At 37.7% G+C, this 16,110-nt stretch overlaps 1 protein-coding gene across 1 annotated transcript in view; it reads left to right on the top strand.

Moving 5' to 3' along the window:
* Window positions 1-16,110, top strand: part of LOC139771648 (protein amalgam) — an 81,799-nt gene that overhangs the window by 49,694 nt on the left and 15,995 nt on the right. Inside the window, exons 3-4 of the mRNA XM_071704580.1 lie at window positions 5,501-5,708; window positions 15,185-15,340. Coding sequence (XP_071560681.1) covers window positions 5,501-5,708; window positions 15,185-15,340 — 364 coding nt within the window. The remainder of the gene's footprint in view (window positions 1-5,500; window positions 5,709-15,184; window positions 15,341-16,110) is intronic.

Raw genomic sequence — 16,110 nt, 5'->3', positions numbered from 1 at the left:
TTAAATGCAGTTGAATATATCAATATTTACATGATATATTTACGGAAAAATAAATTTTTAATTGTAACAAGGCGAAACAAATTAAACGCTAATCGAATTTGGTTTTCGCGTGAATACGGTAATTATTGGCGGAAATATTAACGCAACCCTTTTTAACAGAACAAAGCTTATTCAGTGTAATAAAACATACTGAATATAACATGAATAAGCAGGTTTTATGTATTAAAATCTAAAAAGTACATAACACAATTCTGAAATTTATTAAACAACTAGAGCTCAGAAACTAGAAATTAGAACTAGAATAAGAATTTAAGTGTGCAAAAAAACCAACTATTTAATATATTGAAATAATGTGTATTATTGGAAATATTAAAATAACATGTATATACCTGAATTTATTCTTAAATGTAATAAAAGCAGCTGTGAGTATTTTTATTAAAACATAGGAAAAAAACTGATACTGTCGCTATGAATTATGCGCGCTTTAACGTGCATATTTTCTTTATCACGTATGTCATTTTTTTAAATTTTTCAATGCGTACGTACACAATAATCGAAGTGTGAATGACGTGCGTTAGACGTTTCAACCGCGAGCGCTATGCCGGCGTGATTATTACCATATCATGCCCGTTCAACAGTATAACCGCTCTGCCACGCTTAGAATTTTCCAATATTTACACACCAGAATATTCAACGTTTTTCAGCATGCTGCTAGAAAACTTGAATAACCGATAAAATTTGTTTTGTTGCTGGGATAAGTTTAATATATTTGCCTTTAATAAACGCGAGCACGCGCGCAAGCTGGCCGATTTCCTTTTAATGACGCTTTGTTTTGCGAATTAGCAACACGACATACATTGTCGTGATATCACAAACAGTAAATCTCCCTCTCACGTTACGTACACGATAGTATATCACTTGCTTCAAAAAGGAAGCAAACGAGATTTTTTATTTTATTTGTTTTATGCGTTTCACATTAAAAAAAAAAAGAAATAAAATGCTTTAATTACATTATTCGCAAATAATTGAAATTTGTTTATGGCAGTGCGTGAATAACATCCATAATCCACATTCAAATGTAGATATTTCATTTTAATACGTTGATTATATAATTTAAATTCATTTACCAAATTATTTCTCTCCTGATATTACTATCAATCGACAAAATATTTCGAAGATGCAAATGATGTACAATACAACAAAATCTTTATATCTTATTTAAATTGCAACAAATTTCATTTTAATTGATGTATCAGATGAAAGTAGATATTGCATTATCGTTAATCGATTAGCGCCATTAAATTAGATGAAAGCACAACGCTCGGCTATTAAGCCGCATCGAAAATTTCACGCGATATTCCTTCGAGGTCGTAGTCGAAGCGGCGCGTCGAATACAGTTTCCTCTTCTGGATAAGTTATTATGTCGGAAAATCGCTTGGCCGCGCTCGTATCTTGTTAAAATATTTGAGCACCTTCGAGCTGCACTGGCGGGTAAATACGAATCACTGTCTTTTCGTTTTTCTTCGTAAGCCATCGGTCGTGAGCTACGAGTAATTACGCGCCGCTGTTGTAGGTACAGTACACATTACGGGTCGGCGGGGAAAAAAAAACACTATTTTTTATTCATATCGCGCACGACGTTGCGCGCGTCTAAAGAACATCTCTTTAGGCGTAACGATATTCAGGCGATGTATCATATATAAAAGGCGCTCGTATATAACTCGTAATGCAGTTTTAATTTCTCACTGTGTGTCGTATTGCAGGTATATGTGTGTACGTGTGTAGCGTTACGCGCCACACGTTCATGCCGCCACTTCCCATCCACATTTTACCCTTTCTAAACGTTTTACGAACTCTAATCGCAAAAACAATGCCAGCAAGTAAAATTAACTCGTATATTTGGAAAGTCATAGCGTAATTTTAAATAATGCCCGCGTAAAGCGCGCACGAAACATTTTTGAGATACTATTTGTAGCTTTATGCGCTGTAGGATATTAACGCACGTGGATTTGTGTGTTATATACGTGTGTAATCTAATTATTTAAAAGCACTCGCGGTAACGCGCGCGCGTGCGCGGACACGATTCGCTGTACCATCCAATTAGTCAAATAAATAGAATTACGTCAACTAGTGCTGTCACTGGAAGCGGTACTTGACAATAATTAAGAGTACCGCTAAATCTTGTTAACCCGATATAGGATCCCAAGGAAATCATATAAATAATTATTCCCTCTAAAAATATCGTATATATCGAGATCTCGCCTTACTTGCCGACGTTGCTTCGATGTATTCATTGCGCAGCGTTCTCCACCGTCGCTTACATCCGGCGACGATTGCACGAGCACACGCGAACGGAAGAGAAATCGAAGGAGAAAGGATGAGCGATCGTCCGAGGGCCACGACACGGTACACCCTCGAGGCAAACTTGCACCGAGTCATTTTTCACCGCGAGTCCGAGTCGCGAAAGCGGCCGTGCCTCTCGGGAAGATATTTCGCGAAATTAAAGAACTACCCGCGGATATACCTTCCATACCTTGCCGCAACTAAAAGAGATGAGGCGGAGGGTGGTGTAACGGGTGCATCGAGCGCTTGACAAGGGGAGAGGAAGGGGCGGGGAACGCTGAGGAAAGAGTGTTAGTAAAAAAAAGGGTAGGTAGGTAGGTATACACAGGTATCGTCTCGTGCAACCGACTGACGTAAACGAAAATAAAGAGTTGCCGCCGAGTTCTGATTTCCTCTCGCCCGCTTTCAACTGGCGAACCGGTTGGTCATGGCACGTCCAAGGCAGGAAACACAACAGTGGCCGAAACGAAAAAAAAAAAACAATAACAAAAAACAAAAGTAGATACGGAAGTGTTCCCGTCGTTGGCGGTTGTAGCGGTGGGATGGATGCGAGGAAAAGAAGAATAGAAGAAACGAGAGAATTCCGCGGCGTTTATTCAGACACGGGCCCGGTGAACGCGCACTGAGACGCGCGCGGCGAGATTACGCTGCGACAGGCGCAATTATGTCATTACCGCAGAAACGGATCGTTTGTAAAAGCGAAACCTGCCGTTCCGCGCCGCGTCGCGCCGCTTCCGCGACGCCCGCGCGCCGCTACGCGCGTTCGCGGCACTTGCATTTCGGTCATATATACACGAGCTTGAGTAATTGCAGCCGACGGCTGCTCACGGGCGGGGTGAAGGAGAACGATGCGCTTCCATTACGCGCGCTCATAGAGCTCGTCATGCGTACGTAATAGGCGCGTATATGCGCCGATACCACCAGATACTCTCTCGGAGAGAGAAGGAAAAAGAAAACGGAATGTATATGCATATATGTATATAGGCACTCGCGCCGCGCGCGCCCGCGCTGCACCACGTCTCTTCTATCAACCCCGAGAGCTCTTGCACCCCTCCCCCTCCCCGTCTTGAGCACACAATTTACAACCGTTCTGCCCTCTCTCCCTTCATCGTCCGCGCTTCACCGCTCGCTACACCCCGGCACCTTCTTTTCCCAGGTTTCTTTCTCGATGGACATAACCACCGCTTTTCTACTCTCGTCCTCGTCCTCGAATCGCTCTCTCTGGAAAACGTTCTTCTTTTTACTCGTTTTCGTCATTCTTCGTGACTAGAGCACCTATTACGCCTGTCCGGCACACACGGGGCACGTGGCGGATACGCGTCGTACGCGGCACACCTTGCCTACAGGCCGAGTGGATGTAGAAGAGCACAGAGACGAATGTTGCGTGCTCTCTAAAACGGCGCCGAGGGTATTACGACTTTGGCGTTAACAATGAATTTTTTTTTTCGTTTTTCTCTTTCTGACTCTCTTTTGCTGTATCTCTCTCTTTCTCTTTCTTTCTTTCTTCCCTTCTCTTCTTCTCTCTTTCTCCATCCCCGCTTTCTTTACGTTACGAGCGTAGTTGGTAAGCTTCGAGTACATTGTCGGTAGCACTTGGGCGATGAGACGCGTTGACAGCTTCCGCAATGAGGACGGGAAAGACGATGGTTGAGGCGATGGTCGGGGACAGGGAAGGAGGGATGTGGCGCACGGAAAGCGGAAGACTTGCAACGGACATCCATAAGTAAAACCGTGTACGACATCATCCTAGAGAGATCATTGTTTCTCTCTTTTTTTTTTCTACAAAGAATAAGTACGAAGAATAAGAATACTACTTATTTTTTTAACGAGATATCCTGGCTGGGTCGCGATGCGATCTGCAAAGCCATAGATGTGTTTCATGGTGCTCTATTTCGCGAATATTGGATCAGATAAAAGAATTGTGTGTGCTTTTGTCGGAAAATGCAAGAGACAGGTAAAGCGGTAACTAGGTCGCATACACATTATTATTCCCGTTGATTTGGTTTCTCAACATGATAGCTAGCTTGACACTTGTAACTTTGACGTATTCTTGAATATTAGGCGAGAAATTTAACACATTGTTTCAATTATAAAACCCAAATTTGGAAATATATGGCTATAGTTCTGTTTGAAATGCTCAGACATTCTCTTATTATTGCTTAATATTGAAGTTTGAGTTATATTTTTATAAAATAATATTGTAGAAATGTAAAAACTATCACAGTTATAAAACCATGACTGATATAAAATTATAGTAAAAATATATTTTGTGTTATCTTTTTTTAACAATCGCTAATTACTGCGTTTAACAAAATTAATTGAAGATTTTTCTCCAAACGCAATTTTCTTTTCTTGTCGGACGAAATTTGTAATGTAAATCTGTTTTACAACGATATGATAAAATATTAACTCCGCTAACGCAGCTTGCAACAGGCTAAAGTACCTACCTAGCGCGCGTAGCGTCTGTTATCACTCTGAATATGATAGTGCAGCGGGAAAGCTGGATATGGAATGTGCATCTCGACAATTTAATTTCGCCCATATGCTGGAAATGCGTGTCTCAAAATGCTTAGCAAATGTATGATTATTTTTATTTCCAATCGAAGAAGTCGCGTCGTTAAATTTTAACCGACACTTTCTTATTTCAATATTATTTCTGTAATTATTCCAGATAGGAATTAACAAAGCGTATTTCGAAGCGAAATATCGATATTAATTAAAGTCATTATATTTAAAACGTGGAAGATGTATTTTGAGAATAAAAATATATCTATAGACATTTAAAAATAATTTCAAAAATATTGGTGTACGCATCACTGGTAGAAGCCAATTAAAATGGAAACTCTATTATTGTAAAATAACATTCCTACTTTTGTATTTTTTTTCGATATTTTCCTTGTTTCATCTTTTGCAATCATTCGTCTGTCAACACGAATTAATTTTTCTACTACATGTATATAATACATAACTTCCATTACGTCGCATTTTTAACATGGACTATAATTAAATTGAAATTCTCTCTCTGATGTGTTATACATTTCCAAAAAACTCGATATATAAACAAGGCATTTGGACCGGCATAACGCGTACAGCGCTGTTTGCGAAATTTTATTTAAATGGATTATTTACTTGACCCATTATGTGATTTGTGTTGCAGGTAGCGTGGCTACGAGTCGATACGCAGACGATTCTGACGATAGCAGGTCACGTTATTACGAAGAATCATCGGATCTCTGTGACACATATTGGCCATCGTTTGTGGTCTTTGCACATAAAAGACACGCGCCAGACCGACAGCGGTTGGTACATGTGCCAGGTTAATACTGACCCGATGTCCAGCATCACTGGATTTCTCGAAGTCGTTGGTAAAGATCAAAATCTGATTCTCCTAATTCTAATTCTCCTTAAAAGAATTGCCTCTATTTACCCTATTATGTTTACATTTGAAAAATAAGCGTTACATCTATTAATTTAAACAGAGGAATAATTAATATTATGAGCAAAAAATAATAAACACAATGTATAAAATTTGCATAACGCAATACAAAGAGAAGCAATAGATTTTTAAATGTCTTAAATATATTTAGTATAATGTTATGTATTATAAATAGGTACTGTGTGTGTGTAAATGTTGCTATAAAATATCCAAACAATTTATTTTTTATCAATTTATCGATAAATACAAATGCATATCTTCTTTTAACTCAGATAAAATAATATACTGATTAAAAAATTATTAACTATTTAAATAATATTATACACGAGATATTACTGAATCAGCTATTAATAAAGTATTATAGAAAGAAAAAAAAGAGAGCAAGAGTGAGAAAAAAAAGAAATTTTTTGTAAAAAAACATATATAATGCTTATCAGAGCAGACACATAAATTTGCTGCGTGCGCAAAAATTACATAAATTAAATTGAATTACATAACATTAATTTTTATTTGCATTGCCAAACCCAAACATTTTATTGTCACATTAAACAAATGACAAATCATAATTATTGCAAGTTTTGTTGAGCAGAACATTTCCATATCCGTCGCCGAGAATATCGTGTGTCACATACACTGAATGAATATCATACCACGCGCAACTTTATTATGGCCTGTTCGAAAAATTACAAATAATTTACACTTTACACTCAATATAGATTAACATGTCACACCTGACACATCCATCGCATCTCATTGCAGCTCGTGCAATCTCAGTGATGAGTGGCAATGAGATGCGAGGCTTTTTGAATGTACGAACTTTGCACAGTATATTTTACCTCAGTTTATTTTACCTGATAAAATTTTATTGCTAAAATTTTGATCACTTATTTGTAATTATTTAAACGCATTATTCTGATGCATGAAAAAGCATTATTCAAGTTTTTATTTACTTTTTATTTATATTTGAAAACATTTTTGAAATTGTAATTTTAATTATTAATTTTAGATTAATTACAAAAAAATATCGGTGTGAAAGATTGAGTGTTAATTAAGGAAGAAGAGATCTCAAATTAGTTTTGAAATACATATATTAATTTTTTTATTTTATAATGACGTGTATCTGTTTTTATGTAATTATAGGAATGCATAGTTTAAAATGACTTATTAGAACAATTACACTTGTCGCATTTACATTTGCATAATCAACGTTTGATATATTTTCCATTATCTAATAATGGTATAAATATGTGAAAATATTTTTTAAATAATCGTTAACACTTTCCGTGTATATGTATATGTATAAAAATTAAAATAAGACTGCCATATATTGCGTATACATAATTTAAAACCGGCATTAAACTTATTACGAGCAATTTCCAGTTTTCATAACGCTTAAGAGGCGGAAAATTGAGTGGGGAATGAGAATCTCGGAATGATTTAAGGACCGTTGCCGACAAATATTTGCGAGCAAATCGTACGTTCGAGATTGCTCGTGAATTTGTAACCCGCGCCATCCAGAAAGTCCGGGATCCTTGACTAGTCCTTGCGAAACTCGACTAAGCACAAGCGGATTCAGCGTTTTCCATGTATACGTAACTCGCGATTGTCCCGCGGAACACGTCCTTTGCTGGCAGGGCGCATCCTTCTTCCCGTGACTATGCATCAACTGATCCTTCCTCGAAACTTTCTTGGCACTTGGTACCACCGTCCCTGTTACCGCCAACTTGTCAAACTTCGCCAACTACGGTCGTCTTAGCGGACACCCTAGTACCTCTAGAGAAAGCCGTGATTGCTACTACAAGACACCGATATTCAATTCTTGATTATTTTTGTTTCGCGGCTTCCCGGGGAACAACATATGCACAACATAATACTTAATGTCCGCAAGGTCGATCATCATTTTAATTAACCAATTTTCCACAGGGAAATGCATTATCTTTTCTCAATTATTTTGCAAAAAGAACGTCGAAATTACGACTTAGCAATTAAATTAATATGAATATTTTAATTACATTATTCTTAAAGCAACTTCTTATTTTTGCTTACATAATAATTTTTTAATACTTTTTTTTCATAAAATGCTTTTTAATAAAATATTAATTAATCATTGAATAATCGCTAGATAAAAAAATGTTTGCTAATAAAATAACGAAATTATTATTGTTTTATTTAATACGTTAAGATTTTTGTGTGAAATAATTGCACTTTTAAAGCTTCCAAAATTTTTTCATTCTTTCGCTTAATAGTTGGCTCCTTATTTTTATTAGATCGGATACTCGGGGCTTATTTTATTTTTGTTAAATTAATGAAAGTATCTTTCCCACGCTGCTATTAATTATCGGTTAACTTGACGAAGGTCTGACACAATTCTTGACTTCTAGAGATCATTGGTCGGCTCTATCGCTCTCTGGCGCAATAGCATTCGAGAGATGAATATCAGACTGCCGGAAATTACCAAATAAATGCTGGCATTCTATACTCTTGCGGAAAGCTAATGCATCTCCATAAATACCTCAGCTAAGGTTACTGATTTATATCTCTTAACAAGCTCGCAGATAGTATCCCATTGATACATTGCTAAGCTCACGTTAAGTAAGACGAGCGAACATTCATGAACGGATGTACAGCTGAGTACTCATTTTAAAGAGAAATCCTTTAATTCGTCTAGATAAATAAAAATTCCATGATAAAAAAATAATATTATAATAAAAATTCTTGTATTAAGAAATTAACGTTTTTTTTTGTAGATGTTACTAAAATCAATTTTAATATCGATCACAGTTTATCTCGGACATCTCCCTATTATACACACGGAAAGAACGGTTTTGCTGAAGTATCTAAAAATGTAGCTAGATACAGATCTGAAAATAATTTTGTTGTGCACCATCAAAATAATTATAGTAGGTTGCTGAAGTATGATGATAATGCTGTAAAAAATTTTGACATTTTAGCACTCAGTTTGAGTGCTGTACATAATTATTTTGATGGTGCAATAAAATTATGTTCAGATCTGTATCTAGCTAGATTTTTAGATACTTTAACAAAACCGTTCTTTCTGTGTACGCATCCACGTACAAGCACGTTTGATATTTTTGTGTACTAGTAAATATGAAACAACATTGTATTTAAGTAAAGATTCGATGGTTTAAAATAGTTTTGAATAATAAAAATCTTTTATTTAAAAGATTAATTTAAGCTAAAGTGGACAATATTTAAACAATTATACTTTTTTTTTACATAGATGCACTATTTTATACAGATGCTGTATTTTATAGAGATGTATCGATTGCGGTTTATCTTGATTGTTCTTCTACACACATAAATACACATACGCGCGCGCTTGATATTTTTCTAGGAATAAAAATTTAAAACAACGTCGCGCGTTGAACTTTGCTGTGAAATTTGGAATAACGTTTTGTTGGACGAGAAAGCAGCTGAAGAGATTAAAGATTTCACACCTCAGCGAGCTCTTTCGGGTGGCTTGCCAAGATAGAGACGCCTCCCCGCGCAACCCGTCTCGCCCCTTCCGCGATCGGCCGGATTTGTGGCGGCGGGATGCAAATGTATGTAAAGTACGTACCCCCCCGTGCCGAAACCTTCGAGGGCGATTGTACTCTTGGCGGGCTATTAGACACCTTCCCGGCAACTCGTGCTCCTCGTTCTAATAACCGGTCGGCCTCCTCACGCCGCAAACCGCCCAGCCGCCGTGTCGTAGAACCCCGTATAAGCGTATAGTTTAACTTCACCGCAACCCCTCGTTAAGATTCTTCTTTATCGGCCTGTCCTATCGTCGACTATATTGCCAAGACTAGGAGAGAAAAGAAAGGAGTCGACTATTTTGCTTTATCTCGCTTTATCGAATGACATGCGGACATTGCATTTCTCGGTAGTTTGCATCGCTCGAGCAGGAAGGAATGAAAAAAATGGCACAAATGACGCAAAATTATTATGATACAAGCGAGTTTTATAGAACGTAATTACGATGTATTAATTAATTTTGCATCTTTTGTGTTTATTAATTTGTGAAACAATGCCTTTGACGTAGTTTTGAAGCATGCTTTGTAGTGATTGGAATATAATAGTGAATTATTGGCTCTCGTCTAATAATAAATCGTTGCTGTTTTGGTCCAACGTAAAATAAATGTGCGAGAGAAGAAAAGCCAATTGTTTATTCTTTTCTTGCATTATCGAGCCGTCAATCATGATTTATTCTAATTTGCATTTAGGAAAGGATAAAGTGGAAACAAAAAAATTATATTTGCCCGCGTTTATTATGGTTTCTATTATGTATTCTTTAAACTCTTACGACTACGTTATTTGCTGAAACCGCGCGATATTGCTTCTTTGATGATGTGTGAGTGAGAAAAGTTTGTTATAATTATGCAAAAATTGTTTTCAATAAATAACTATGAGCGGGAAGTAAAAACTCGTAAAATTTATACTAAGAAAAAGTAGCTCTACTCTATAACAGTAATAACCATAATTCTCTCTATACGCGCACAAGCATGCAAATTGTAATAAATATTGCTTCGTTTGTACACTTTTACGGTAATCAGCTTTGGGTAATCAAACTTGTTGAGAGAGTTCAATTTCCGAGCTTTTTTAAAAATATATAAAAATAGCGAAATGCTGAAATATGGAAATAGCAAATATTGCATATAGATTCGTTGCGCCGTTCAAAATATTGACTTGCAGAAATTTTATCATTCGGTTTGTTTTTTTTTTATTTTGCGCGAATTCGATTATTGAATGCGTATTGCAGTTGGCATGCGGGTCTTCGCTATATAGCAATGATATTTTTCTTATTATATTAATCGCAAACTCTTTTTCAAATTTATAATAGTTTATGAATATTAATATGTCATACGTCGTAACCCCTCCTTTGCTTCTTCGATGTACGTAGGATGCATATGCATATACAAACCTAAAGCTCGAGCTTATCGTAACCAACCCTCATTAAATTTCCTGTTTATCATAATTAAATTACTGGCTTGGTCAACTTGCTTTGGTGTGATGTTACATGTTCCCCAACTTACGTGATCAATTGGTTGATTGTTCATTTTCCCCAATGTGAGCATACGCGATTGCGTAAGCGTAAAGCATTCGTGACACAAATGCAACACAAATATAACTATTTGATTCGTATCAGAAGAATGATTGAATTGAAATAGAAATGAAGTAGAAATTGCATAGAATAGTCAACTTTATTTTATATAGTAAATAAAATCTACTCTTTCTCCTTTCCAAATTTAAATAACATGTATGAATTGAAAAAATTTCTTTACGTACGATTTCTAAATAAGTATTAAAATTGTCAGGATGGATTCTTCACAGTGTGAAATTAATTCCATTCTATGACTTACGCGACCTGTATATTTTTATAATATATTTTTCTAAATAAATCATTATAATTTACAAGAAAGATTTTTTAAACTTTGCGTAAAATATTGTACAGAAAAGATATCGATTGTGCTATTACGTAGTGTTGAGACGATTGCGATAGAAAGAGAGTATTTAATATCGCATTACTCGAAATTATCTCAGATGGCAAAGGGTTGATAGTTTTTGCCGCACCTTTGCGTAACTCGACTATCGAAGATCGGCCCGTATGCATCAATTTAGTATCACGTTGGTTTAAACGTCGGCTCGCTCTCCGACCGATCGAACTTTTCAAACGTTATCGGAACGTCGCAAAATATAGCGGCCATTCAAAAAGACACTCGAAGATATCGGCGGTATGAAACGCGGTTGTGTGTACAGTCCACGCGAATAAAACGCGATCCGTAAAAGCAAACAAAAACAACGCGGGCACGCGTGAAATAATAAATTCGACCCAATTGTTTTCCCGTATCAATAAATATACTATCTGCGGATACGGCGCTTTTTTTCGCCCCGTTTGCGCCCGATGCAGTCGGGGCAAAGCGCGAAATGAATTGCGCACCGGACCCGGTGATATCTCTGTGACCTGTGACGGCGCGGGCGTACCGATGCCGGCGTGGAATTGCTTTTTGCTCGATGGCCGATGCCCGCTTAATTCTTTGGAAGAATTCGCTGCCGTACGGTTGCCCTCAGTATTTGACTGCTCTGCCGTGATCCTACTGTGTCGTCGGAGAACATCCTCGTTTCAACCTCCTCTTTGTTGGACGGCACAAACATTATTGTGAAAATACTTTGCACCGCAGACGCTAACCTAACTATACAATCTTGCACATTGCCGATCTTTTTTTATACTTTGAAATCGAAAATTATTGAATGTTTCAAAATATAAAATTAATTTGACGAATTTATTTAACGATGAATTAAAACGTATATCGAAATATATATTGTCGTTAAAAATGATGGGACATTATTCTGATTCACGTAATTGTCAAGAAAGCAACTGCTGTAGTTGGATAGTTAATTACAGGCTCATTTATCGTAATTCAAAAAGATTATTTATCGATTATCAATTATCAATTATAGTAAAGAAAAGCTTTGTATTCCTAATGTGCTTCTCGGATTTGCACTGTTATGCAATCGCAGCTCTCAGTCCATCCTCGTCGTCTCGTTAGCACACGAAAGCACCATTCGCGCCGGGAGCTTTTTCGCATCCGCGCGAAAACTTCGTCCTGGAACCTCTTTGCCTTCCGAACACGTCTTTCGTAACTCACCAGGGGGACGCGACGTCGGTCTCTGAGAGAGGACTATTCACGAAGGTAGCCTTTTTCGTGACCGGGAAAGAACTTAGTCCGCGTAAGCCGTGGGAAACCAGCCGTCTTTCCGGTGTACAAGCTGCATGCGCGCCAGCCATATTCGGCTCTATTCCGTTTCGAAAGCAACTCGATAACGAAATTCTTCGCATTGTTGCCGCAAATAATGTATCGCGTCGATGGTCTCGCTCCATCCCGACGCGCGGTAAAGATTATTTTCGCGAAGAGTATGCGGGTCGATTATCGTGAAATGCTGGCGATATCTCGTAATAAACGTTGGTTCTATATCCTACACTATTGAAAAGGCTGGTTCGGTGTGCACGCGCGAATAATCTTTGTGTTGCTGACGCCAGCGTAAAAATTTTCGCAAGCTGTCAATCTACCTGAATAGGTCAGTGTAAAACAGATATGTTGATATAGAAGAATATAAAGGACTTCTTAGGATTTTTGAAATTTTTTATAGTTTATAGTATATGATGATAACAAAAGTTATCAAACATACATTTTATTTATATTTATATAAATTTAAATTTAAAAAATCTTATTGCCAGTAACATCTTTAATTCATCTTGTTAGATAAATTAAAAACGACTAAAAGTTGCGCGTTTAAATAAATAAATCGAGAAACTAAATAAACCAAGAAAAGTACATTTTTTGTTAAACTAAATTTAGTTTGTGCGCGATAACTGAACGAAAGACAATTTTATTAATTGCCTTTTATGTCAAGTAAATTTCAAGATTGAAGATAATTGTAGAATTTATGTGCTTAAGAGACTTGAGATAATTAATATGCATTACTATAGATTGTAGATTTTACATTTACATGATTTACACTATAAAATTTTATTACGAAAAGACAGGACAAATTTATAACTATTTTAATTAAAAGTTTGCTTTTAATTTATAATGATCTTCTATTCTTAAATACTAGATGTATAATTCTGACAATTATATCTCTTCAATAATAACATCCTTTTCTAAAAGAGAGGATGAGAAAATGTATGAGGAGATATATACTTAAATCATTGAATAAAAATTTAATTAATTATTCAAATCAATGCAGTCCGAGAATACAGCTTTCGCGTTACTAATTGTGTGATACGATAATCTCCACAGCAGATTAAGATATAATTAAAATTACATCCTTTCACGAAGCTCTCTTTGCTAAAGCGCACATTTTGAATACGATAATACAATGCTTCTATATATTTCAACTCGTTTGACGCATTGGTTCCAAGACAGATGGATAAATAACGTTCGTTCAATCGTTTTACAAATACAAAACGTCCAACCGCAAGAGGAATGAGATTCCTACAAATTTTTGTCCTTATCGAGGTGAGCAGTTTCCCTCTGAAATATTTTGCCGCATCAAAGAAAGAGAGAAAATTTCACGGCCCCAGTCAGCTGCTTTATTTTTCAAATATATATTTTTCTACGTTTTATATCATCGTGCGTGTTTTAAAAGAACATTTCAGTATAAAGTGATCAAATATATTAAATTCAAATTGTTTGAAATAAGACAGATCGACATAAAAATCTTGGTAATGCAAGCGATGAGATAAAAGATAGATTGGATTAGCATTTAGTTTTGGTATTTTAGTTGATTTATTTACTCAGATTAGAAGGATGGACGGTGACTCTAAACTATGTCTAGTGTATCGCCTAAGCACAAAACAATCCGCCATGCCGCCACATCCAACTGTCATTTACTAAACTCGGATAAAGCGAGGTGATGGATTTACTCTGCATGATATATTGATTGCTTACGCAGTTCCTTTCGAGTAATCCACTTGCACCGTTCTCTTAGTCAGTTCAGATCCTCTTTGTATTATTCGCGTGCATTAATTTATAGAACTGATAAATTGTATAACTTCTATACATTTCGTAAAATTTATAGAGGCAACATGTACACATAGCTGATTTATGTAAATGTGTTAAACACATGTGTGCGTAAATGAAAAAAAATCGTGCTTTAGAGCGTGCATAGTCTTTTGAGTTATGCTATATAAATAATTACATAAAGTTATTCCGTATGGTAATCTAGCTCATGACAATTTTACATCTGCTTGGCAGGTAAGCTTTATCCAAATTTCATCCAGCAGCTTGCGCTCTCGCGTTCGAAGGCGTATATGTGCCGTAAAAAACAGATTCGCTCTAATGCCACGCGCCGTTGTCACAACACCCCCGTCAAGCTTCCGGCTGTGATCTACGACAAAAGCAACGTGGGTTACGAACCGTTAAAATCACGCACCGTAACCGACGCGCCGAAGATCGCCTTAGCAAAAAAAAAAAAAAAAGCAGAAAGAAATCACTCCTTCAATGGAACAAAAAGTATCTCTCGTACGGAAAAGCGGAAACGGGGGGTGAACGCGAACCGGACGTGGTTTGGGACGCTGCGAAAATTTGAGCGAGATCGGCGGGGCGAATCGAGAATTTTACGAGCGAATCCACCATCCGCGAACGAATGGGGCGCGAACCCCAGGATGCATGTCGCGCGTGCTCTCCCCGCGGTATGTGCGGTGTGTGCACGCGGGATGTTGCACGACGGGCGGCGGTGGCGGAGCATGATCGGCCGCGTCGCGAGATAACCATCTATCTGGTCCGCGCGAATGGTCATCGCGCATAGTCGCCCATGCACCGTTGGTACGCGCGCGTGCTCGCGCGCTCACGCAAGCCTCTCTGGGACGTTCTCGTCGCAATGTGGTCATTGTTTCAGTGCCGCCGGATATCCTGGACTATCCCACCAGCACGGACATGGTGGTGCGGGAGGGTAGCAACGTGACGCTACGGTGCGCGGCGACAGGAACACCAGAGCCAACGGTCACGTGGCGTCGTGAAGCGGGCGGCACGATCAGCTTGTCGAACTGGCAGGGTACGTATCTTCGTATTGCTACTACTACTATATTGCTACCACTACTACTACTACTACTACTACTATAATATTATCACGCTATGCAGCGCTTCGTTGGGCGTCGATTGTCGCGTATTCCATCGCGCAACGAATGCCGCTCGCTACTCCAGATAGAGTCGCGTTTCTCTCACCCGATCTCCACGCCTCCTTTCAACCCCCCTCGCCGTCGTTGTCTCGCGTTGTTTCGCGTATATTGAACGTAACCCGCCGCTCGTAGAACAGCTCCGCTACGAGGCTTTTTCCCTCGCTCTCGCTCTAAAACAGAGTGACAGAAAGCTCGCCGTCTCGTTTCGCGCTGATTGAGCGAGACGTTTATTGTGCGCTCGGATCGTATCATTGAATGAGTTTTGATGGACGGCGACTGAACCGATACAGATGCGCCTTTTGTTGAATTCATTGTAAATTGAACACGTTTGATAATCGGATGAAAGGTCGCAAATGAAGCAGAAACAAAGCAAATTTCCTCCTTGAAACTCTAATGTACTATCAAGTGCATGGATTTGATTCGGTTAAAGAACAAATTTTTCTTGTTTTTTGTAACTCTATTTGTTCAATATACATTTTTATTTTTTATCATAAAACTTTTGCTTTTCAATTGATTTTATTCTTTTATTGACGATACAATACTTTCAACAGTAATTTTTACTTCCTTACTATCTTACCGCGCTTGCTACAGTCTCTCGCAATTGACGAGAAAATTTAACGATTCGTTACACAAAATGGTTTCTTTC

The sequence above is a fragment of the Temnothorax nylanderi genome, unplaced genomic scaffold (assembly GCF_030848795.1).
Source record: "Temnothorax nylanderi isolate EJ_2023f unplaced genomic scaffold, tnyl_v1.0 TNYL_tig0042_pilon, whole genome shotgun sequence".
NCBI lineage: Eukaryota > Metazoa > Arthropoda > Insecta > Hymenoptera > Formicidae > Temnothorax > Temnothorax nylanderi.
The sequence above is the reverse complement of the archived record's forward strand: the minus strand, read 5'-3'. Positions and strand labels throughout refer to the sequence as shown.